General features: G+C 49.3%; 1 protein-coding gene across 2 annotated transcripts; it reads left to right on the top strand.

The window, feature by feature from the left end:
- The first annotated feature begins 1,687 nt into the window (after window positions 1-1,687).
- On the top strand, window positions 1,688-22,651 carry LOC144671348 (transmembrane protein 229B-like). Of its 2 annotated transcripts, XM_078533194.1 has the most exons (3): window positions 1,688-1,820; window positions 17,003-17,107; window positions 21,350-22,651. In XM_078533194.1, exons 2-3 carry the CDS (start codon window positions 17,075-17,077, stop codon window positions 21,893-21,895), a joined length of 579 nt encoding a protein of 192 aa, XP_078389320.1. In that variant the 5' UTR covers window positions 1,688-1,820; window positions 17,003-17,074; the 3' UTR covers window positions 21,896-22,651. The 2 variants fall into 2 exon arrangements, with proteins under 2 accessions (XP_078389320.1, XP_078389321.1); XM_078533195.1 differs by lacking the exon at window positions 17,003-17,107 and having other exon boundaries at window positions 1,729-1,820.
- Window positions 22,652-23,819: the final 1,168 nt, after the last annotated feature.

A 23,819-nucleotide genomic window follows, 5' to 3' on the forward strand; every position in this document is an offset into this window, starting at 1 on the left:
GCCAACCGAATGGTTGAGCGGGCAGCGAAAAATACAAATTAATTAATAGCTTAAGGGCCTTAATAGGCCTCTTAGTTGTCGGCAAGCGCACTGCCGCCTCTCGCGCCCACTGACCGAAAGATCGCGAGAGCGTACGATGACGTGGGGGATGCCCGCCCGACATCATCGCGCACTATTTCACTCCAGTTCAGGTCAGGCATGCCCCTGCCCACCGAACGAAACATTCTGCCCCAGGTATGTCCTGTCCACAAAAAGCAGGGCAAATCCAATCCGACCAATTACCGCCCCATCAGTCCACTCTCAATCACTGGCGAAGTAAAGGAGGTGTCGTTGACAGTATTGTCAAGCGACACTTACTCACTGATGCCGAGTTTGGCTTCTGCCAGAAACACTCAGCTCCAGACCTTATTACAACCTTGGTCCAAACAAGGACAAATAAGCTGAACTCAAGAAGTGACGTGAGAGTGACTGCCCTCGACATCAAGGCAGCATTTGACCAAGTAAAGCACCAAAGAACCCAAGTGAAACTGTAAGTTACTGAGGAGTGGGCAAAGTGGAATAATTGTAGTTGTGAAGCCCTCAGTTTCCTGTCCAACCATGGCACAAAATGACTTGGAAGGACAAGATGTTGGCCAGGTCAGAATAACTTTTTTATTCATTCATGAGATGTGGGCACCACTAGATTTTCAACCAGCAATGATGAAGGAATGATGATATATTTACACATCAGGATTGTGTTTACTTTGGAGACTTTGTGGAGTTAGGAGGTGAGCCACTTTCCCCAGTATTGCCAGCCTCTGACTGCTCTAGTAGCCACATTGCTGCAGGAGTTCCTGAAGGTAGTGTCCTAGGCCAAACATCTTCAGCTGCTTCACCAATGTCCTTCCTTCCATCATAAGGTCAGAAAAAGGGATGTTCGCTGATGATTGCACAATGTTCAGCACCATTTGTGACTCCTCAGATAGTGAACCAATTCATGTCCATATGCTGTGTGACCCGACAACATTCAGGCTCAGGCTGATAGGTGGCAAATAACATTCGTGCCACACAGGTACCAGCAATGATTATCTCCAACAAAAGATAATCTAACCATCTCCCTTTGACATTCAATGAAATTATCATTGAATTTCCTACCATCAACATCCTGAGGGGGCAGCTTTGACCAGAAACTTAACTGGGCTAGCCACATAAATGTTGTGACTCCAAGAGCAAGTCCTCCACTTGTGCAGCACCACCTCCCGTGCACCCAGCCCCCAACTCCCCCTGTGTAGCCCATTCCGCCTCTGCAGCCCCTCCCCTGTGCAGCCCCTCCCCTCTGCAGTCCATCCCCTGTGCAGCTCCACCCCTCTGCAGCCCCTCCCCATCTGCAGTCCCCTCCTCCCCTCTGCAACTCCTCCTCTGTGCAGCCCCTCACCCCCGCAGCCTCTCCCCATCTGCAGCCCCGCCCCATTTGCAGCCCCTCCCCATTTGTAGCCCCCCTCTGAAGCCCCTCCCCATTTGCAGCTCCTCCCCTTCTGCAGCCCCTCCCCTCGGAAGCCCCTCCCCCTCTGCTGTCCCCCGAAAGCCCCACCCCTCAGTAGCTCTTCACCCCTGCAGCCCCTCCCCCTGCACAGCTCAGGCCCAGTCCAGCTGTCAATCACTCATCAACCCCGAACTCACTGCGCCTGCGCAAACCACCCCTGGCGGCGGCGGGCACGGCCGGTGACGTCATCACGCTGTGTTTATGTTTCTTTCCGCCGGCCGGAGGAGCGGAGCCGGTTGAGGGCGGGAAGGCGCACAGCGGACACGGCCCGTCATACCGAGCGCGCCGCTCGCTCCCGGTAAGCAGCCTGCGCGCGCTCTCGGTCAGCGACGCGCGTCCCTGACGCCGCACTGCAGTTTCGAGCATTGCTGCCAGGTATGCGTGATTGACGTGAGAGAGAACCAATGAGAAACGGCGGTGGGTGGGCCTTAGACTCAGACAGCAGGTTGCGTTGAGAGGTTCCGCTCCCCCACCAGCAGGTTAGGTTGAGAGGTCCCTCCACCAGCAAGTTAGGTTGAGAGATGCCACCCCCCCCCCCCAGCAAGTTAGGTTGAGATATGTCACATGCCCCCAGCAAGTTAGGTTGAGAGATGCCACATACCCCCCCACCAGCAAGATAGGTTGAGAGATGCCACATACCCCCCCCACCAGCAAGTTAGGTTGAGAGATGCCACATACCCCCCCACCAGCAAGGTAGGTTGAGAGATGCCACCCCCCCCAGCAAGTTAGGTTGAGAGATGTCACATACCCCCAGCAAGTTAGGTTGAGAGATGCCACATACCCCCCACCAGCAAGGTAGGTTGAGAGATGCCACACCCCCCCCCCCCCCCCACCAGCAGGTTAGGTTATATAGGTACATACAAACATGAATTAGGAGCAGGTGTAGGCCACTCGGCCCCTCGAGCCTGCTCCGCCATTCAATAAGATCATGGCTGATCTGACTGTACCTCAATCCCACATTCCTGCCTATCCCCGATAACCTTTCACTGCCTTGTTAATTTATCTATCTCACTCTGCCTTAAAAATACTCAAGGACTCTGCTTCCACCGCCTTTTGAGGAAGAGAATTCCGAAGACTTACTAGCTTCTGAGAGAAAAAAAATCTCCTCATCTCTGTCTCAAAAAACCAACACCTTATAAGTGACCCCTAGTTCTAGATTCTCTCACAAGAGGAAACATCTTCTCCACATCCACCCTGTCAAGACCCCTCAGGATCTTAAAGGTTTCAATCAAGTCGCCTCTTACTCTTCTAAACCCCAGTGCATACAAGCCTAACCTGTCGAACCTTTCCTCGTAAGACAACCAGCCCATTCCTGGCATTAGCCGAGTAAATCTGCTCTGAACTGCTTCACATTATGGTCACTGCTGCCTAGGGGTGCCTTCGCGTCCCTGTTGCCGCCCTCCAGTTTAGCATTGCTGCCAGGTAAGCGTGATTGACGTGAGAGAGAACCAATGAGAAACGGTGGTGGGTAGGCCTTAGCAGGTTAGGCTGAGAGGTTCCGCCACAAATGTGACAAGGTTGACCAAACCAACAAATTGCCCCAATTCTACCTAACTGTTTAATTTAGGTTAACAGAATATGAGCACCAGGTTTGTAAACTTAATAAGTAAATAACTATTTATTGAACAAACTATTGTTAACCAGTGGCAAAAAAAGAAATATGAACTACTAATTTCTAACTCTACAGCCTAAATTCTACCCCTTCTTAAATCCCTATACACACACATAAGACACACAAAAACATGGATTTTAAGGGTGGGATAAAACAGTTCAATAGCACCAATCCTGGGATACAGGACTCGATGGGTTGATTTTGATCGATGTCTTCCAAATTCCTTTCAGTTCTTGTTGATGATACGAGGTGGTCTCCCAGCGCTTTCAGTATTTAGTTCACTGATTGAGCACCTGCCTTTCAATGTCTCTGACAGTGATTTTCCCCTTTGCCTCTTGACAGGGGTTTTCAGAGAGAGAGCAGGTTATAGAGATATGAGGAGGTAAAAAGCCAGCTAGCTATTACCGTAGGATTACTGGAACTTACACACACAGGAGAGAGAGAGGCTCTAGGACTTTTTCCTTTCAGGCTAGGAGTTATTCTGCTGCACAACTCTCACACAAAACCTGGTCACCTGGTCAGGAGCCAATTAAAACATTGTTGTCATGCAGCTCCTTTGGTTCAGGACTTCTTTCTGACACCATCCTGTCTTTCATAGCACACTCTATTCCAGGACTGCAACATTGTATATATCTCTCATCCTATTCCAGTGGACATGTCTTTCAAACTGCAGCCATTGTCATTTTAATCCTCAGCCCAACGGAAAATAAAAAGATATGTTAGTTACAATGTCTAAGTCTTAACACGTCTCTGTTCAACACCACACTTACCCTTGGTCTGGATCATGTGCCTTCTTACATCACTGTGTGAGCAGTACTGTCTTCAGTCCCACATTAACCCTGTATATACCAGACCCATATACTACAGTTGGGAGGTGTTCCCTGCTGCCCACCCCCCCCCACCACTGCCAGCAGGCTAGGTTGAGAGATGCTCCTACCACCCCCACCAGCAGGTTAGGTCAGGAGATGCTCCTCCCCTACCCCCTGCCACCAGTAGGTTAGGTTGAGAAGTGCACACCAGCAGATTTTAAGAGAAGCAAGCATAATGGAACATGGAGGCAATAGCAATCACAACATAATAAGGTTTAAAATAATGATTGAGAAAAACATAAATACAGGTAAAACAAAGATGAAAGCAATAGAGTGAATGCGAATGCAACTAGAGAAGAATAACTCCCTTACAGCACTGTGGGTGTACCTACACCCCATGGACTGTAGCGGGTACAAGAAGGCAGCTCACCACCACCTTCTCAAGGGCAATTAGGGATGGGCAATAAATGCTGGCCAATCCAGCGATTCCCACATCCTGTGAAAGAATAAAAAAAAACTGGGAAAAATATATTGACAAAGAGATAGAGAAAGAAATATTTAAAATCCTGACCAGTAGAGTTCTGAAGAAGTATATCCTGCTTCAAAACACAGGAACAAATGAGCTAATGAAACACTATGAATAGATACAATAATTGGCAGAGGGTCAAGCAGATGCCAGCCTGGTGAAAACTAATAACGGTGATATTGTGAATGAAAATAAGGAAATGGGGACATGTTGAACAGTTAATGTGTGTCAGGGGTTCTGAAACTAAACAAAAGGGAATACACAGAGAAATTGTCTAATGGTGGATCTAAGGTCTCATGCAAACATTTAACTTTTTATTTCCTCATTTAAAAAAATTCATTCATTTTTTTATTGTGTATGTGAAAACGACAGTTAGGCATTGTTGCTGATGGATGTTTGCCCTGTCTGTTGTATCTTTCCCAAAAGCATGCGATGTGCTCCAGGAGTGGGCTGGCAGGATTGCCCCATTAGGCTGGGTCTCTGCGCCGTTTGGTCGCAAGCAGTTCCCTCTCTTTGAGCTTCCTCGGAGGTCGGAGGTCTCCATGGAGGGTTCCTCTTCCTCCAAACCACCTGGAGCTGGCAGGATCACCTGGAGGAGGAGGCTGTCACCCGCACTTACCTAGCCACTGGCCTGGAGAAGCCAGACAATCTGCTGATTGTTGAGGGTTTCCTGAGAAGGTGAGTGGTGGGGGCAGGTGGGGGTGATGGAGTAATCCTGGCAGGAGATGGATTTAGCCGCGGAGGAACAGGGGTGGGATCAACTGCTTCAACCCACTGACCTTAACCACCAATTATGAAACTTGTGCCTCTGGGCTGGTTTCTCTGGGGAAAGGCGAGTGTGTGTTGTGCTCCCGCGGTGAGTCTCTGCCCCCAAAAGAGGTTCCTGGTTCCTTCAGGATCACAGAATTCGAAAACCCGTATATCGTTTAACACTCCACCAATGAAATGTATCATTCACCTTCCATATAAATGGGTGAATGATGGCACCAACACTAAGAGAGGTATGGTTGTGATGAAAACTATTGCAGTTGACTGGTGCGCAGATACAACACATCAACCAGAATAGCAAACTTCAAAAAGAGTCTGCCTTTATATAGCACCTTTAATGTCAAGAAACACATTCCAAAGGTTTTTATGAAAGGAAGTTGACAAGGAAAGGAATGTGAGTAATGGACAGAGAGACTAGTGAGGGATGACCTGAACCTGGCAAAAAAAGGATGGGGTTTGGAGAAGAGATGTAAAGGAGCAGTGAGTATTAGATAGGTGGAGGAGGGTAGGTGGCCCGTGGAGCCAATGCCACTAAAGAATCCATCACTGGTGACGTAAAGAGATCGTGATTTGTATAAACAAATCCAGAGGACTGAAGGATGCCACGCATGGTAAATAAAACTTGCAGGACATTGTAGAGATAGCGTGCAGCAAGGCCTGGAAGAAATTTGATAAAAAATGAGTAGTTAGAATTTAATATGTTGTGGGGCAGGAGCCTGGGTAGGTCAATGATGGGTGAATGGGATTTAGTGCAGAGCGAGATAGAGGTTGCTGTGTTTCGGACGAGTGTGAAGGAGGGAAGGGCATTGAAATAATCGAGTCTAGAGCTGACTGAATGGACTGGTGGTGATAGGTGTTGCTGATGCTGAAGATATGGGGTTTAAGCTCAGCTCAATATTAAATAGAATGGCAAGGAATCATGCCGTTTGATTCATTCGGAGTGAGTAGCTGGGAAGGGCATGGGTATCCTGCTTGGAGAGGGATGGGTTAATAAGGAACAAACAGCGCAGATTTGTTCAAGGCAAATCATATCTGACTAACCTGATTGAATTCTTTGATGAATTAACAGCGAGGATTGATGAAGGTATTGCAGTAGATGTTGTACATATGGACTTTCAAAAGGCACTTGATAAAGTATCACGTAACAGACTTAATTGGAAAATAGAAGCATTTGGGACGGTGATAACTTGGGTACTTAACTGCCTAAGGAATAGGAGGCAGGAAGCAGTAATAAACAGATATTTCTCTGGCCAGAAAAGACATCCCTAGGAGCCTGTATGGGGATCATTGCTTTCCTTGTTATATAAAAGTGACTTAGCCTTCAGTATAGCTTCCTTCTGTGCTGTAAGGTTCTATCATTCTAAGGAAGTGAGGTTCATAGCTGCCACTTACATCTTCATCTATCCTCACAGCACGGGAGAGGTGCTGATGCAGTGGTTGCTGGATAAGTTGACAAGGCTGTTGGAAAAGATTCCTCAGCTTTATTAATAGAGGATTAGAGTACACAAGCAAGGAAGTTATTTTGAAGTTTTCTAAATCGCTGCTCAGGCCCCAGCTGGAGCATTGTGTTCAATTCCGGGCACCACACTTCAGAAGGGATCTCAAGGACTCAGGGAGCGGCTACTCGAATGGCACCAGGAAGCAGAAGCTTCAGTTATGCGGAGAGACGAGAGAAGCTGGGGTTGTTCTTCTCAAAAGCAGAGGAGATTTGATTGAGGCGTTCAAAATCATGAATGGTTTTGATAGAGTAAATAAGAAGAAGCTGTTTCCAATGGCCAGAAGGTCACTAACCAGAGGTCACGAACACTGATTTAATGCAATTGGCAAAAGAACCAGAGGCAACATGAGGAAAGTTTTTTTTATATGGCAAATTGTTGTGATCTGGAATGAAGGGTGGTAGTCGCAACTATCAAAAGAGTAGTGGATGAATATTTGAAGAGAACACATTTACTCGGCTGAGGGGAAATGGATTAATTGGAAAGAGCTAATTAATTGGCAAGATGGCTGCATCTGTGCTTTGTAATTCTGTCGTGATGTAATTCGCAAATTAACCCGGTGAAGGGCATTGGAGGTGTTATGTCTTCTGGTTCCCATATCTTTGAAACAATCACACTTTTAGACTTAAATTGCTGGAGCTTCATTGAGTCTATCTCTTACAGCTCTCCACGTCAGTCAGAACAACCATCCTGCAATTTACAGGAGCCTTCGTTACTTGAAGCGGTTGTCACATGTCTCGGGATGTTTGCTGCCAGGACTCTGTTTGTCCACCATCCTTGTGGACGCACAGTATGCACCAGTGGTCTTCTCCTAGTGGCCTGCTCTCACAGGACTCCCCCCCCTGCAATACAACTCCAGTTTTAAAGGTTTGCCAGTGTCCCCTCCCCCTCACCTCCCTCGTTTGGTCCATCTTATCAAAGTGTCCCTTGACTTCTTCACAGAATCACACAGTGCAGAAGAGGCCCTTCGGCCCATCGAGTCTGCACCGGACACGTGAGAAACACCTGACCTACCTACCTAATCCCATTTTCCAGCACTTGCCCCATAGCCTTGAATGTTATGACGTGCCAAGTGCTCATCCAGGTACTTTTTAAAGGATGTGAGGCAACCTGCCTCCACCACCCTCCCAGGCAGCGCATTCCAGACCCTCACCACCCTCTGGGTAAAAAAGATTTTCCTCACATCCCCCCTAAACCTACTGCCCCTCATCTTGAACTTGTGTCCCCCTCATGACTGACCCTTCAACTAAGGGGAACAGCTGCTCCATCTCCACCCTGTCCATGCCCCTCATAATCTTGTACACCTCGATCAGGTCGCCCCTCAGTCTTCTCTGCTCCAACGAAAACAACCCAAGTCTATCCAACCTCTCTTCATAACTTAAATGTTTCATCCCAGGCAACATCCTGGTGAATCTCCTCTGCACCCCCTCCAGTGCAATCACATCCTTCCTATAATGTGGCGACCAGAGAGTCCCCGAGAGTCGGTCCCCCTGCTCCATGTGGTGGGTGGACTGATACTTTGTTATTCGGCACCCGACTGCAGTACAGCAGCAAATGCGGCATCCCAGAAATTCATTCTCAAAACAATTATGTTACGAATAACATAACAATAAAAATGTTTTATTGCAATAAAATGTCTCTATATAACTGTTCCAATCATTAACTTCTTTATATTGTATCTAATTAAAGAAGATTAAGGATCAACTTTTATAATTAAACTGAACACCTTAAGGGTCTTTTATAGCTAGTTTTCTTTTCACAAAACGTTAATCATGCTGTCACTTAGGCGGTAGGTACGATGCCGTGTCTCCATCCTGTTGATTTGCTATTCATTGTTCTCAGTGATGAGTCGCACTCTGCACAGGCGATGTTGTGCATGTTGCTCCTGGTGTTGTAGGAGTCGTGCTTGATGTCGCTAACACTGTGTCACTTTGCTGGGTGACGTTGTTGATGATTCGCCGCTTGTTGAAGGTGCCGTTGATGTTTTCTTACTGGTTGGTGATGTTGCTGCTGTTGTTCACGATCTTTTCTGCTTTTCCATCTCCGGTGTCGGTCGAATATAAACCCGATTCCTTCTCGTTTTCTCACTGGTTTCCCTCTGGAGGATGGATGGTCTTGGAGTCTCGGCTCCACCAACAACTTTATCTGGTTCCAGGTTTTGATGATTGGATCCTGTACGTGTACAGTTTATCCTTTCTTTGTCTTTTCAGGCAAGGATTTAGCAAGTTTGTTGAAGTGTTGACCTCCTCCTACCTGTACATCAGTGAGTTATTGTCTTACTACCCCTTGGTCACCTGGAGGGGGTATCTTGCTTGGGTAGAGTTTTCTTATATTTTCTTCCATTCAGTAGCTCTGCAGGTGATTTCATGTCAGCCTGGAGAGGTGTAGATCGGAGTAACAATAAGGCAAGGTTTGGGTCTTCCTTTGTCTCTTGGCATTTTGTGAGGTTCTGTTGACCGTCTGGACATGTCTTTCTATAAACCCGTGTCCTCTTGGGTAATGTGGTGATAAGGTGATGATATTGAACCCACCCTGTTCAACAAATTCCTCAAATTCCCCGGAAGTGAATTGAGTTCCATTGTCACATATTATTCTTTCAGGAATCTTTTGCTGAGATGATTGTTGTAGCTCTCAAATCTTTCACCTTTCAGATAAAAAAGAACATTGAGTTGTCTTCTGTGACTATGAGATACCATTCTTAATTGTGTGTGAATAAATCACCTCCCACAGTACATCATGGTCTGGGTGGTACTTCAATAGCTGTCACCTTCTCTTTGAGCTGTATATTTCTGTACTTCTGACATACATTGCATGGAGACACATTCTTTTGATGCTTTTGTAGATGCCTATCTAGTACACAGCTGATATGGCTCTGAGCTTACACTTCTCCATCCCCATGTGGCCTTCATGTACCTTCTGGAGTAGTTCTTTCTGCATCGTTTTGGTTAGGATTATTCTGGATCCGGCTAGCAGAACACCATCTTCCAGTGAGATACCACCTCTGATAGACCAGTGCTGTCGTATTGCTGGCTGTGTCTTATCAGGCCATCTCTGGATCTTTGCTGGTCTCTTCTCTAATTTGACTCAGTTTTGGTGGTGTTACATTCACTAAGTGATGGACCTTTATAACTAAATCTCCTATCTCATGTTTCCTCTGTGGTGACAATTGAGAGGGCATCTGCCAGCACCATTTCTCTTCCTGGCCTGTATTTCAGAGTGAAATCGTAACTCTGAAGCCTCAAGAGTAAGCTCTGCAGTCTTTCACAGAGTTGTGACATTGAATATATTCAGGACAGATTCTTGAGCTTTAGATGAATCGAGTGTTGTGGGGAACAGGCACGAAAGTGGAGCTGAGGCCAAGATCAGATCAGCCATGGTCTTATTGAATGGCAGGAACACATTCTGTCTCACTTTAAGGTGAAAGGGTAGCCGCAGGAATTTATAGAGTCCAAAGGGTGTGTTGAACGTTGTCAATAGTGAAGATTCCTCATCAAGCTTCTCGCTCCAGGAGCCTTTTCTGGCATCAAGCCGGCTGGAAACATTCACCCCAGGAGGAGTAGCTGGTGCGATCTCTTCCAGTGTTGGATTGGGGTAGTGATCCCTCTTTATTGTTTGATTAAGATCTTTGGGACCCAGGCAAATTTTAGCCGTCCATTTGGCTTCTCGCTCCCAGCGATGGAATTTATCCAATCTGGATACTCGGTGACTCTGACAATCACTTTCTTTTCTTCCCTCTCTTGGAACACTCTTTCAAACTTTCCTTTCAGTTCTTTCGATACTTTAAGTGGGGGATGAATCACTGGTTTCTTTGTTGGATCAATAGTGATGTGATAGTAACAATCTTCAAAGCAGCCGGCCATCGCATCAGGACGCTCTGGATACATCCCTACCAGATCTTTCTTACTCCTGATTGGAGGAGGCTTTTCGATAGGTGCACAACCCTCAGCCCTCGGTGACACCCCCTTCATCTCACGGTTTTTACTGAGATCAGCTGCAGCTCTTCCCAACTGCTTAACCCCAGGACAGCAGAACCATCTGTTTCCGGGATGTAGAACATACAGTTAGCATCTTTTCCTTTGTGTGTCCCTCTGATGTGGGTTGTCGGATCTCAGTTCCCCCGTATGCTGTTAGCCTGATGTTGCTCGGTCCAGAACACCTTCCCCGGGGGGAACCATTTTCCTTCAAAGTTAGAGGGAGCATCTTCTGGGTGTAGTCTGAGCGGGATGATGTTTCTCTGTGCTCTGGTATCAAACTACAGCTTCAGATTTATGGTTGTGGGATTATTTCTCACCCTCTTCCTGATTTGAATGGCTGTGTGAATTTCCTTTCTCTGGGAATTGTTGCATTCAGCCATTTCATGCAGTTGTATGGTCCCCATTCCTACTGTGTCCTCAACCTGATCATCATCTCACAGGGTATGGATGCTTTGGTTCCTTGTCCTTTTCATTCACCCTGTTGCTGGGTCTCGGATATCTCATTTACCCTCTCCTCTCTCTGTTCTGCACAGCTTATCCCAGTGATTGGTCTTTCCACAAACTCTGCAGTTTGATCCATATGCGGGACTTTTCATCCTGTCTGTGAACTCATGTGGTCACCCACAGCTCTTGCACATTTCAGTGTCTTCATCTGTGTACTCACGGCTTCGTGTACTCCGGCAAGTGTCTACAGCCTGCGGTATTGTGAGCTTGTCCTTTCCAATCAGATCCTTTTGTATTTCCGGGTGTACATGAGCTATGAACATACGAACTAGGAGCAGGAATAGGCCACTCGGACCCTCGAGCCTGCTCCACCTTTCAATAAGACCATGGTTGATCTGATTGTAACCTCAACTCCACATTCCCGCCTAACCCAGTAACCTTTCGCCGCCCCCCCCACCATCCCCCTGCTTATCAGGAAGCTACCTACCTCTGCCTTAAAAATATTCAAAGACTCTGTTTCCACCGCCTTTTGAGGAAGAGAGTTCCAAAGACTCACCACCTTCTGATATATCTGTCAGGCACTTGCCAACCAATCAGCACTCTCTTCTCATCAGGTATAAATTGTTTTTCCCTTTACTGTTGGTTTATCTTGTGGAGCTGTCCTGATGAGTGCAAGATGAAAAGCCTTGGCAGCTTGCCTCTTTTGTCAGCTATACTCAAATTCTGTACTACCAAAAAGGCTCAACAAATGTGTAGTATGACAGATAGAAAGAATAGAGTGTAGATAGGTGACGACACTTGCGCAGGGTGAGTGCAGTGTTGGGGTACACTTGCCCCTGATGCAGGTCATGGGGGGTGCTCTGCGTTGAGATACACACACCACTGGTGTAGGTCACAGGGGGTGCCCTCTGTCGGGGTACTTATACCCCTGGTTGGTGCCTGAAGTTGATATCCACTTACACTGGTGTTGGTTTGAACTCTGTTACTGACCCAGCTTTCTTCCCATCAGTTGCAATCCCGGTTTCCTGCTTTTATTTTAGCCGCCTATCCTCATTTAATTCCAACAAGGCCGGTGGCAGTGAGCACTCAGCTCAGTCTCCTTTGCTTTTTATGCGGAAGAATTTTGAAATCTCTCATTCTTTCTGATGCGGGGAGTGCGCTGGTGAGTAAATCCTAGTGATGTTGTGCACCGCCCTGACCCCGGGGTCAGGGATTTGATGTATTTCCCCATTTTTCGATCTAATCTACCACAGAATCTCACACACAGCTGTTTATTGTTAGCTTTACAGAGCCTTGCCTGAGCAAGCAAACAGCGGAGTCAAACTGAACCCAGTGAAGTAAATTTTTCTCTTCATTCCTTCACTGGTAAAAGGCCTGCATTTGTTGCCCATCACCAATTGCCATTAGGCTGAGTGCCTTGCTGTGCCATTTCAGAGGGCAGTTAAGAGTCAAGCCCCCACACTGCTGGCAGATTTCCTTCCCTAAAAGACATTAGTAAACCGGATGGGTTTTTACAACAGTCGACGATAGTTCCACGGTCACCATGACCGAGGCTAGTTTTCAATTCCAGATTTACTAATTGAATTTAGATTCCACCTGCGGCCATGGTGGATTCGAACCCATGTCACCAGAGCAATAGCCTGGGCCTCTGGATTACTCGTCTAGTGACATTACCACTACGCCCACCACCTGCCCCGAAATAAAGGAAGCACTGTGTCTGGTGTCACTCTTTCAAAAGGATGGACTGACAATGGGCTTTCTGAGTTTGTGGCAGTCACTACCCGCTGATTCTGTACTTTATTTCACAGCCCCTTTAGACTGGAAGACACTTTGTTTAACTCATGTTATGATCTGGGTTAGAGCAATAAGAGGGTGCAGATTCACAGACCTTTGAAAGCAGCAAAGTGCGTTAACAAGGCCATAAAAATGCAAGCTGATTACTGCTGTTCATTTCTGAAAGGACAGAATCCAAAAGTTATGTTTAACTTGTATAGAACCTTGGCTAGACCACACTTGGAGTACTGTGTATTGTTCTGATCTTTGTACCCATTATAAAAAAGCATATAGAGGCACGGTGCAAATAGTATTTACAAGGATGATACCAGAACTGAAAGGGTACAGCTATCAGGTAAGACTGGGTTCATTTCTTCAGAAAAGAAATGGCTGAGGGGGTGGCCTGATAGAGGCCTTCAAAATTAGGAAGGGATTTGATAGGGTAGATGTAGAGAGAATGTGGGGGAGACCAGAACTAGGGGCCATAAGTGTAAGATAGTCACTAATAAATCCAATAGGGAATTCAGGAGAAATTTCTTTACCCGGAGAGTGGTGAGAAGCAGAGTGTGTTCCAGGAATTTGACCCAGTGATAATGAAGGAATGGCGATATAGTTCCAAGTGAGGATGGTGTGTGGCTTGGAGGGGAACTTGCAGGTGGTTGCCAGGGTTTCAGATAGTCAAAGGTCCCCACCCCCACCGGTGTGCTTCCCATTCAAGATGCTAACTTTTGTTTGTTGGTTCATTGAGGCACCTTGAAGACAGAGAGTTGAGATGGCGGGGTTGGAGAGGGGGGTGAGTGGGTGGGGTGGCGGGAGGGGGGGTAGACAGCACTCATCCATGTTCTCTCTGTGTGTTTCTCTGGAGAGGTGACTGAAAGCGACTTGCATTTCCGGGACACCCTGGTCCACTCCTCCATCACCCCCTACTCCTCAACCCCCACCTATGGCACCTCCCCATGCCCACGCAGAAGATGCAACACCTGCCCCTTCACTTCCTCTCTCCTCACCGTCCAAGGGCCCAAACACTCCTTTCAAGTGAAGCAGCATTTCACTTGCATTTCCCCTAACTTAGTCTACTGCATTCGTTGCTCCCAATGCGGTCTCCTCTACATTGGAGAGACCAAGCGCAAACTGGGCGACCGCTTTGCAGAACACCTGCGGTCTGTCCGCAAGAAAGACCCAAACCTCCCTGTCGCTTGCCATTTTAACACTCCACCCTGTTCTCTTGCCCACATGTCTGTCCTTGGCTTGCTGCATTGTTCCAGTGAAGCCCAACGCAAACTGGAGGAACAGCACCTCATCTTCCGACTAGGCACTTTACAGCCTTCCGGGCTGAATATTGAATTCAACAACTTTAGATCTTAAACTCCCTCCCGCCATCCCTACCCCGTTTCTCCCCCCTCCCTTTTTTTTCAATAATTTATATAGATTCTTCTTTTCCCACCTATTTCCATTATTTTTAAATCTAAAACTAAAACTTTGTTAGTCTTTCCACCCCACCCCCACTAGAGCTGTGCCTTGAGTATCCTGTCTTCCATTCTTAATTAGCACTTTTCTTAGACAATATCACCACCTTCAACACCTCTTTGATCCTTTTGTCTGTGACATCTTCTGATTATCTGCTCCTATCACTGCTTGCTTATCTCCACAATCATCCCACCCTCAACTTCTCTCTCCCCCCGCCCCCCCACCTTAAACCAGCTTATATTTCTCCTTTCTCCTAACTATACTCAGTTCTGCCGAAGGGTCATGAAGACTCGAAACGTTAACTGATTTCTTCTCCACCGATGCTGCCAGACCTGCTGAGTTTTTCCAGGTAATTCTGTTTTTGTTTTGCATTTCCTTGGCTCCTTTCAACACCTCAGGACGTGCCTCGCAACAATTGAGGTACTTTTGCAGTGTACTCACTGTTATAATGCCGAGAAACACGGCAGCCAATTCGCCCACAGCAAGATACACCGCAAAAAGGTATTTGACAATGACCAGATAACCTGTTTTATTGTGTTGTTGGTTGAAGGATAAATATTGTTCAGGACACTGGCGAGAGCTCCTCTTTGAACGGTGGCTATGGGATCTTTTAGGTCCACCAGACGAGGTAGAAGGGGCTTTGGCTTCATGTGGAGCAATCTGTGTGTGGAACAGGCCAGTATATGGAGAGGTCTGGCGATCTCTCTAACCTGTGATGGAGGCTTTTATACTTCACAATGAGGCATGGACACGTGAAGTCAGTAATTACCTCTGCCACTGTTTGTTAGCCTCTTTGTCTGTAAACAGTATATCTCAAAAACTAATGGATGGATTTCAGTGAAACTTGACACAAAGATAGGATATGATCTAAGGAAGAATTGATTAGTTTTTGGCCAAGATGTAGATCCAGGTCCTGGAATTTTTTTTGAAGGAACTGTTAACACCGGGACATGGGGCGAGTTGACTTTTTTCAGAATGTTGTGCGTTGATTTAGAATATAACAGATCAGCCACGACCTGATCGAATGGCAGAGCAGGCTCGAAGGGCCAAATGGTCTACTCCTGATGCTGAGTCCTATGTTCCTATGGTATTAGCACAATAAGAAATTAATCTGTTGCACTGGAGAACATTATTCTGTTCATTCCTATATTTTATCCAAAATGGGTCAGTTTATTCGTTCATAGTTAACTTCTGAAAAGTTGGAGAGTGTGTATTGTATCCGGTGCATTTGATAAAGAGTTTTATTGTCATGACACCCCCCACCCCATCCCACCACCGCCCCACCCCCGGACCCGGTACGCTATCATTTAAATAATTATTGGATAACAAAGGAGCACTCTAGATCATAGTGGACACAGTGCCCGATTACGGAAGTGACTGATGATGCTTAACTTGAGAGAATACCTGCTGTAGACGCGTGAAATGGTAACACTGAGTTTGATAGGGCAGTACCTAGGAATGTAATGCTGGATGAGTCTGCTACTAGCCACTGCCATATGCAACAAGAGGACCTTGCATTTCTGTAGCACCTTTCACGGATTTCTCAAAGCATTTTGAAGCCAATCAAGTATTTTAGAAGTATGTTCACCATTGTAATGTAGGACACGATGTAGCCAGTTGATGCACAGCAAGATCCCACAAACAACAACAAAGTATTCATTTTTAACAATTTTTGTTGAGGGATAAACTTTGGTCAGGTCACCGGGGAGGCATCATGTGCTCATCTTTAACATTGTGCAGTGGCATCTTATACACACAGTCCGACCTTGGCCTAATGCCTCATCCAAAAGATGCAACCGCTGACAGTGCAGTACTCTCTCAAGACTGACCCTCCGACAGTGCAGCATTCCCTCAGTACAGCCCGTCTAACAATGCAGCACTCCCTCAGTACTGTCCCTCTGACAGTGCAGTACCAACACGGCATGGCGCTCCCTCAGCACTGACCCTCCGACATTTAACCGGGGGAGGGGGGCAGGGGACCCGCCGTGCGGGAACTTGAAAAGCAAACCTTTCTGGGGGCTGCCTGTGGACTTCTGGAGAGCTTTGTTCAAAGACACTCAGTGACTCATTGAGGGACCCGGCATCGGGATGGGACAGGGCCCCTGCTGAGAACCATCCCCCTAGCCCTCACTGCTGACCCCAATCCCCCAAGACCCCCATGCCACGACCTCTCCACACCCCCACCCCCCCCCCCCCCCCATGACTCAACTGGGTCCCTCAGCGATCCTGGGCCTTGGGTGAGTGCACTACCAGCAGCAGCCACCCCCCTCCAGCCGCACTGCCAAGCGATGCAAGGCTGCCAGCCCCTGATTAGCTGGCAGTTCCCAGAGGGCAGGATTTCCGCACCCCCCACCCCCCCCCCCCACCTCCCAAGGGAGGGCCATGCTGCTGTCCAGTTAAGAGTTTGATTAGCACTAATTTCAGGGAGCCTTCCCAAAAGTGTGCGACCCAGGGCTCTTGCTGGCTCTCCAGCTTAATGTTGCCTGCATTAAATTCTGCCGTGTGTGTGAGCAGCGGGATAATTCCTGTCACTGGAGCACAGGGACATTGTAAAGCCACGAAAGGCCTTATAGAATTTCAAGTCCTTTTTACAGTCTGTGTTTTGACCCAGTTCCTACAGGTGAAACGTTGAAGCCTTCATCTCTCGTGCCCCCACCACCCCCCTGTGCCGTCAGCAGCTACCATGGATTTGAATCTTGATCACAAAAGGAGAAAGGTAATTTTTTTTTAAAAATCTGAACTTTTTTACTTCCCCACATAAAAATCTATTGTATATAGAAGTCATTCAAAATCTCACTCTGCATGCGTTGCCGGTGTCCATATTTGTAATGGAATCTGCCTATGTAAACGTCACTTTGTAGTGATGCCTCCTGCCCATGGTGGCACCCCGGTTTCTGTACCTGTACGGCAGAGAAACTCCCACCCCCACTCCCTAAACTGGCACGGGTTCTGCTTTTCAGCCAGTAGGAATTTAAAATAAAGGTATTGGTAGAAAAATAAGAACAGCGCGTCTGACTTTAAAATGGAGGTTGAATCATGCCAGGGCCTCTAACCGTATACTACCCGAAGGCTATGCTCTGTCTTGACTTCCGTGTATTGTGCCTCAGGAAACTGATTGGTAAATATATCAACAGCTTGTATGTCGTGTCTGTGAAACCTCAGAGTCAACGTATAAAGTAGAGAAAGAAAAACAGTCATTTTGTGCAGATTTTCTTAGACTTACGGCTGGAAATAAACAAGTGCCAGACAACCTGCAAACTTTGCCCACTAATAGCAATGGATAATGCAGCATCCCTGACAGCACAGCAACTTACTGTAGTATAATGCCTTTAGCGCAATAAAAGACCCCCAGGCCCCTTACAGGAATGCTATCAAACTCGACTCTGAACCACATTCACAGATCTTAGGGCTGGTGACCAAAAGCTTGATCAGAAAGTTAGATTTTTAAAGGAGGGGAGAGGGGTGAGACACCCAGGGAGGGAATCCCAGAGCTAAGGGCCTAGGCCGCTGGAGGCCTGGCCGCCAATGGTGGAGCGATTTAAAACCGGACATGCGCTCAGAGGCCTGAGTTGGAGGAATGGAAGGACCCTGGAACGCGGTAGGGCTGGAGGAGGCGACAGAGGTTGAGAGGGGTGAGAGCCATGGAAGTGATAATGAGAATTTTGTAACGGTGGTGTGGCTGGACTGGATGCCAGTGCAGGTCAGCAAGCACAGGGGGGTGATGGGTGAACGGGATTTGGTGTGAGTCAGGATGCGAACAGCAGAGTTTTGGAGATGTTCAGGTTTACAGCGTGTGGAAGGTGGGTGGCCGTCCAGCAGCGCATTGGAATAGTTGAGTCTGGAGGCAATAAACACCTGGATGAGGGTTTCAGCAGCAGTTGAACTGAGGCACGAGTGGAGACGGGCGATGCTACAGATGTGGACGTGGGCGGCTTTAGACTCGATGCAAAACGTGTGGATGGAAACTCAACTCGGGGTCAAACAAGATGTCAATGTTGCAAACGGTCTGAAATAAGAACAGAAAATGCTGGAAAAGCTCAGCAGGTCTGACAGCCTTTGTGGAGAGAGAAACAGAGTTAACGTTTCGAGCCTCTTCAGAGCGGCAAGCAGCCTGGTTTGGATTTAGACTGTGGCAGGGACCGAAGACAGTGGTTTCCGCCTTCCCAGCATTTTAGTCGGTGAGATTTCCGCTCGCCCCGTACTGGGATGTCGGACAGGCAGGCTGACAATTGCGAGACAGTGGAGGGGTTGAGAGATAGAAGTAGTGGGCGGTGGGGTCGAACTGGGTGTAATTTACGTCCGTGCGGTATGACCTGTTTTCAGACGATCCCACTGAGGGGCAGCGTATAAATGAGAAAAAGAAGTTGGGGGGTGGGGGTGGTGATGGTGGGGAGGATAAATCAGTTGGGGTCTCCAGAGGGAACAGTGCGGGAGCGCAAAGTGAAGCCATTGCAGGTGACTCTCCAGCTATGACTAAATAAATAGCTACATGGGAAGCCATTTGATTAAAGGCAGTGCAGTGATATTGGCAGTGACCTGATTGGAGAGGTTCGGACATGACGTTCCAGGAAAGATTGGCACGGATTTTGGAGGCAACAACACATTCAAGGACTTTGGAGATGAAAGGAAGGTTGAAGATGGGGCAGTGGGAAAGAGGTGTCAAAGATGGGTTTTTGAGGAGAGGAATGATGACGGAACTGAAGGGGAAATGGAACTGTTAACATCTGAGCTAACAAGTGAGGCAGGGAGAAAAGTTGAGACGTGAGCAGTTTAGTGGGAATAGAGTCAAGGAGGGAGGAGGTGGGCCTGATGGACAAGGTGAGCACACAGAGGGAATGAGCAGACTTAGGGATGAAAATAGTTCGAGGAACTGACAGGGGAGAGCCCGGGGATGGGGACAGGGGAGAGCCCGGGGACAGGGGAGAGCCTGGGGAGGGGGACAGGGGAGAGCCCGGGGACAGGGGACAGGGGAGAACCCGGGGAGGGGGACAGGGGAGAGCCCGGGGAGGGGGACAGGGGAGAGCCCGGGGAGGGGGACAGGGGAGAGTCCGGGGAGGGGGACAGGGGAGAGCCCGGGGAGGGGGACAGGGGAGAGCCCGGGGAGGGGGACAGGGGAGAGCCCGGGGACGGGGGACAGGGGAGAGCCCGGGGAGGGGGACAGGGGAGAGCCCGGGGACGGGGGACAGGGGAGAGCCCGGGGAGGGGGACAGGGGAGAGCCCGGGGACGGGGGACAGGGGAGAGCGTGGGGATGGGGGACAGGGGAGAGCCCGGGGAGGGGGACAGGGGAGAGCCCGGGGAGGGGGACAGGGGAGAGCCCGGGGACGGGGGACAGGGGAGAGCGTGGGGATGGGGGACAGGGGAGAGCCCGGGGAGGGGGACAGGGGAGAGGATGGGGAGGGGGAGGGGGACAGGGGAGAGCCCGGGGAGGGGGACAGGGGAGAGCCTGGGGATGGGGGACAGGGGAGAGCCCGGGGAGGGGGACAGGGGAGAGCCCGGGTAGGGGGACAGGGGAGAGCCCGGGTAGGGGGACAGGGGAGAGCCCGGGTAGGGGGACAGGGGAGAGCGTGGGGATGGGGACAGGGGAGAGCCTGGGGATGGGGGACAGGGGAGAGCCCGGGGAGGGGGACAGGGGAGAGCCCGAGGAGGGGGACAGGGGAGAGCCCGGGGACGGGGGACAGGGGAGAGCCCGGGGAGGGGGACAGGGGAGAGCCCGGGGAGGGGGACAGGGGAGAGCCCGGGGAGGGGGACAGGGGAGAGCCCGGGGAGGAGGACAGGGGAGAGCCCGGGGACGGGGGACAGGGGAGAGCCCGGGGAGGGGGACAGGGGAGAGCCCGGGGAGGAGGACAGGGGAGAGCCCGGGGACGGGGGACAGGGGAGAGCACAGGGAGGGGGACAGGGGAGAGCCCGGGGACGGGGGACAGGGGAGAGCCCGGGGAGGAGGACAGGGGAGAGCCCGGGGACGGGGGACAGGGGAGAGCCCAGGGACAGGGGAGAGCCCAGGGACAGGGGAGATCCCGGGGTACAGACCGAGTTCGGAGTGTGACTTGCTCACTTTACTTTGTTTGGTGTAAATGTTAATCCCAGCAGCACCAGACTGAATAAAATGGAAGTATATTGTCGGACGGGCCTCGTACTGACAAAGGCTCACAGCCTTCCATTTATTTCCATTTTATCCTTGGCTCTCTCTAATTGTTTTGAAATAATGTTTTAATCTGTTGGGGTATTGATTTCTTGGCCCAGCTAGTCCCTGTCAGCTGGTGTGAGGGTCAGCACACCCTAACCGCTGAGCAAGTGAACCCATTTCACAGCTCGTGCCAAACTGGCCACTGCAGCCAGGGGCGGTGTGCTCTCAGCAAACAGTCGAGTCTACTGTTTAAACAACCAGAAACCGAATTGAAATGGGAGTGATACACTGAGGCTGGCAGCGGGTCTGAGAGACTGAAGGCAGGATAAGGTTACAGAGGCAATTCATCAGCTCAGTGGGAATGGGATCACCTTTACTGCCTGGATCTGCACGTGATGTCTAGACATAGTGGCTGGCTGGTTCTGGCTTTGCAGCGCAGACCTATATGGTTTAGGGGTGCAGGATGTGGGATCCTCTGGTTTTGGGGTGCAGGGTGCCAATCTCTTTGGTTTTGGGTTTTGGGCTCCTTTAGGTTTGGGGAATGGGGTTTTGGGGTGTGTGGGGATGTGGTTTTGGGGTACAGGGTGGCCGTCTCGGGTTTTGCGGTGTAGCTTCCTGTAGGTTTGGGGAATGGGGGTTTAGTTTTAGGGCTCAGGCTCCTCTAGTTTTGGGGTGTGGGGGTTTGGGATTATGGACCCTTCTGGTTTTGGGGGTGTGAGAATTTGGTTTTGGCGCGCAGGGTGGCAGCCGCTCTGGTTTTGGGGCATGTGGTTTTGGGTTTAGGGTATTGGCTCTAACAGTGCTGGAAATAACCTTGATCTCTCTTGGTTCAGGTCTGTGCGCAGTTTCGGGATGGTAGGAGGATGATGAGGGCTGTCGAGCCCCTCAGTGCCCTCTCCCGCTGGTACCTTTATGCCATCCATGGCTACTTCTGTGAGGTGATGTTTACAGCCGCCTGGGAGTTTGTGGTCAATTTTAACTGGAAGTTCCCGGGAGTCACCAGTGTTTGGGCTCTTTTCATCTACGGCACTTCCATCATGGTGGTGGAGCGAATGTATCTATATCTCAAGGACCGATATCCTAGTGTGGTGAGGTGCCTCATCTACACCCTCTGGACCTATGTCTGGGAGTTCTCGACTGGGTTTATTTTGCGTCAGTTCAATGCCTGCCCCTGGGACTATTCCCAGTTTGATTATGACTTCATGGGGTTAGTGACACTGGAGTACGCAGTCCCCTGGTTCTGTGCTTCCTTCATTGTGGAAAAGCTGGTGATTAGGAATACCCTGCGTTTGCGTTTCGATGAGAATGGGGAGCCACGAACCCCCACCATTGCCCCAGCGACACTGTGGGGCCACTTGAAGCTGAGAAAGGATGAGTAAGGCACTCGCTCTCTGCTCCGTTTAAGGGCCTAAGCCTAAGCTCGAGTCTTCTTGTTTACATTCCCAGAGTTGGGTACGAACAACAACAGGACCTCAAACCAGTTAACAAACCGGTTATTTTTTGGGGTTTTTCCTTTTCAGTGATAGGGAAGCCTTTTTAACGCATTCTGACTCCAGCACAGTGCAATCTGCTTTAAATATTCTGCCTGTGTTCCTGCTACACTACCCACTGAAGTGTCCTCACTCTCAGTGCATGCACTGTCCATTAATAAGTATTTTATCCTCACCAACAGTGGCTGCAGCTGGGGCCTCATGGGGGTGATCTAGTATTTATAATAACTTCCTTTAATTCATGGAAACTCAAAGACCGAGCAAACCAATCACAGCCCCTGCTGTTTTTAATGCTACTTGACTCGTTGCTGTTGCTAGAGGGTGTAGGAATGACTGCGTGTATCCGTGCAAAGGTCACACTCACTGTGCCTGGTTGTCCACAGTCACACTTTCAATACTGTTTCGCTGGTTCACCAAAAGTGGATGCACCCACGTTGTTCAGGACAGTGCAAAGTGAACAGCTCGATAGTTGGGGGTCAAGGTCTCTCCATGGAGAACATAACATTATTACAGAAGCCACATTGCATGTGTTTAGAGGCCAAACCACTGGGGGAAATGCATGTATTATCCAAGAGCTGCTCTCAGATCCAGATCCGACTCATCTATTTCTGCTCTGTGTCATTCCAATAAAACCCATCCAGCTGAGGAGATCACTGGCACTTTCTGTTCCCCGGATTTACCTAACCTCTTCTGAAAGTGCTCCCTTGCTGGGGTGCGATTCCCAGGTACACCGACTCACTGGGGTGCGGGTCCCACATGCACTGTCACTGGGGTACAGGTTCCACACACGCACACTGACTCTCACAAGGGTACGGGTCCCACGGTGACACTCACTGAGGTGCGGGTTTCAGATGCTGACTCTCACTGGGGTGCGAGTTTCAGACAGAGAGTCTCATTGGGGTGTGGATTCCAGACACTGACTCTCACTGGGGTGCGAGTTTCAGACGCTGACTCTCACTGGGGTGCGAGTTTCAGACAGAGAGTCTCATTGGGGTGTGGATTCCAGACACTGACTCTCACCGGGGTGTGGGTTTCAGACACAACCTCACTGGGGGTGCAGGTTCCAGACACTGACTCTCGCTGGGGCACAGATAGGTTCTGCTTGCTGCAGACTCTGCAATTTTGGATATTGCTGATGTTTATCTGCCTACATAGTGAGTGCCAACATGCATTTGTTTAGGCCCAGCTGTACACACACACAGGCACGCACACACACGATAAAACTCAGGCTACTCAGTTCACAGATCCGGTAACTACACAGTTGCCATGTCACTGGGACAGACTCCAATTCCAGTCCCTAGTATAGGGCAATGCTTGGGGATGGGAGGCTGAGTGGATTCTTCCGTAGCCCGTACAGAGAGCAGCGTTTCGCTCGCCCCAGCCGAGTAGTTTAGCCTCAACACCAGGTGTTTGCACTGCAACTGAAGCAAATACCGAAGGAACTGGAACCAATTCAGCTCTGCTGCTGCGAATGTAGAATGCACTGACCATCCCTGGCACCCTGAGGTGTGCTGGGGGTGTGAAGCCTCAATAACAGAGCCCAGGTCGAGCTGAATACCAGTAGATGATTGCCTGTGTCACCCTCCCCTCCCAATCCTAACACACCCCAACCAACTCGCACAACCCCACCCTCATTGCCTTGCCAGCTGGACCTCAGAAACTACTCCCCCCCCCCCCCCCCCCCCCATCCTCCCAACACATTAATCACCCCATCCTCCCACTACCAAACCCTCCCCAATCTAGACTTCCCCATCCCACTGTCTCCCCCACCCCCGCAACCCATTGTAACCAATCTATGATTCAGCACAGAAAG

This window comes from Cetorhinus maximus, chromosome 32 (assembly GCF_964194155.1).
Source record: "Cetorhinus maximus chromosome 32, sCetMax3.hap1.1, whole genome shotgun sequence".
Taxonomy (NCBI): Eukaryota; Metazoa; Chordata; class Chondrichthyes; order Lamniformes; family Cetorhinidae; genus Cetorhinus; species Cetorhinus maximus.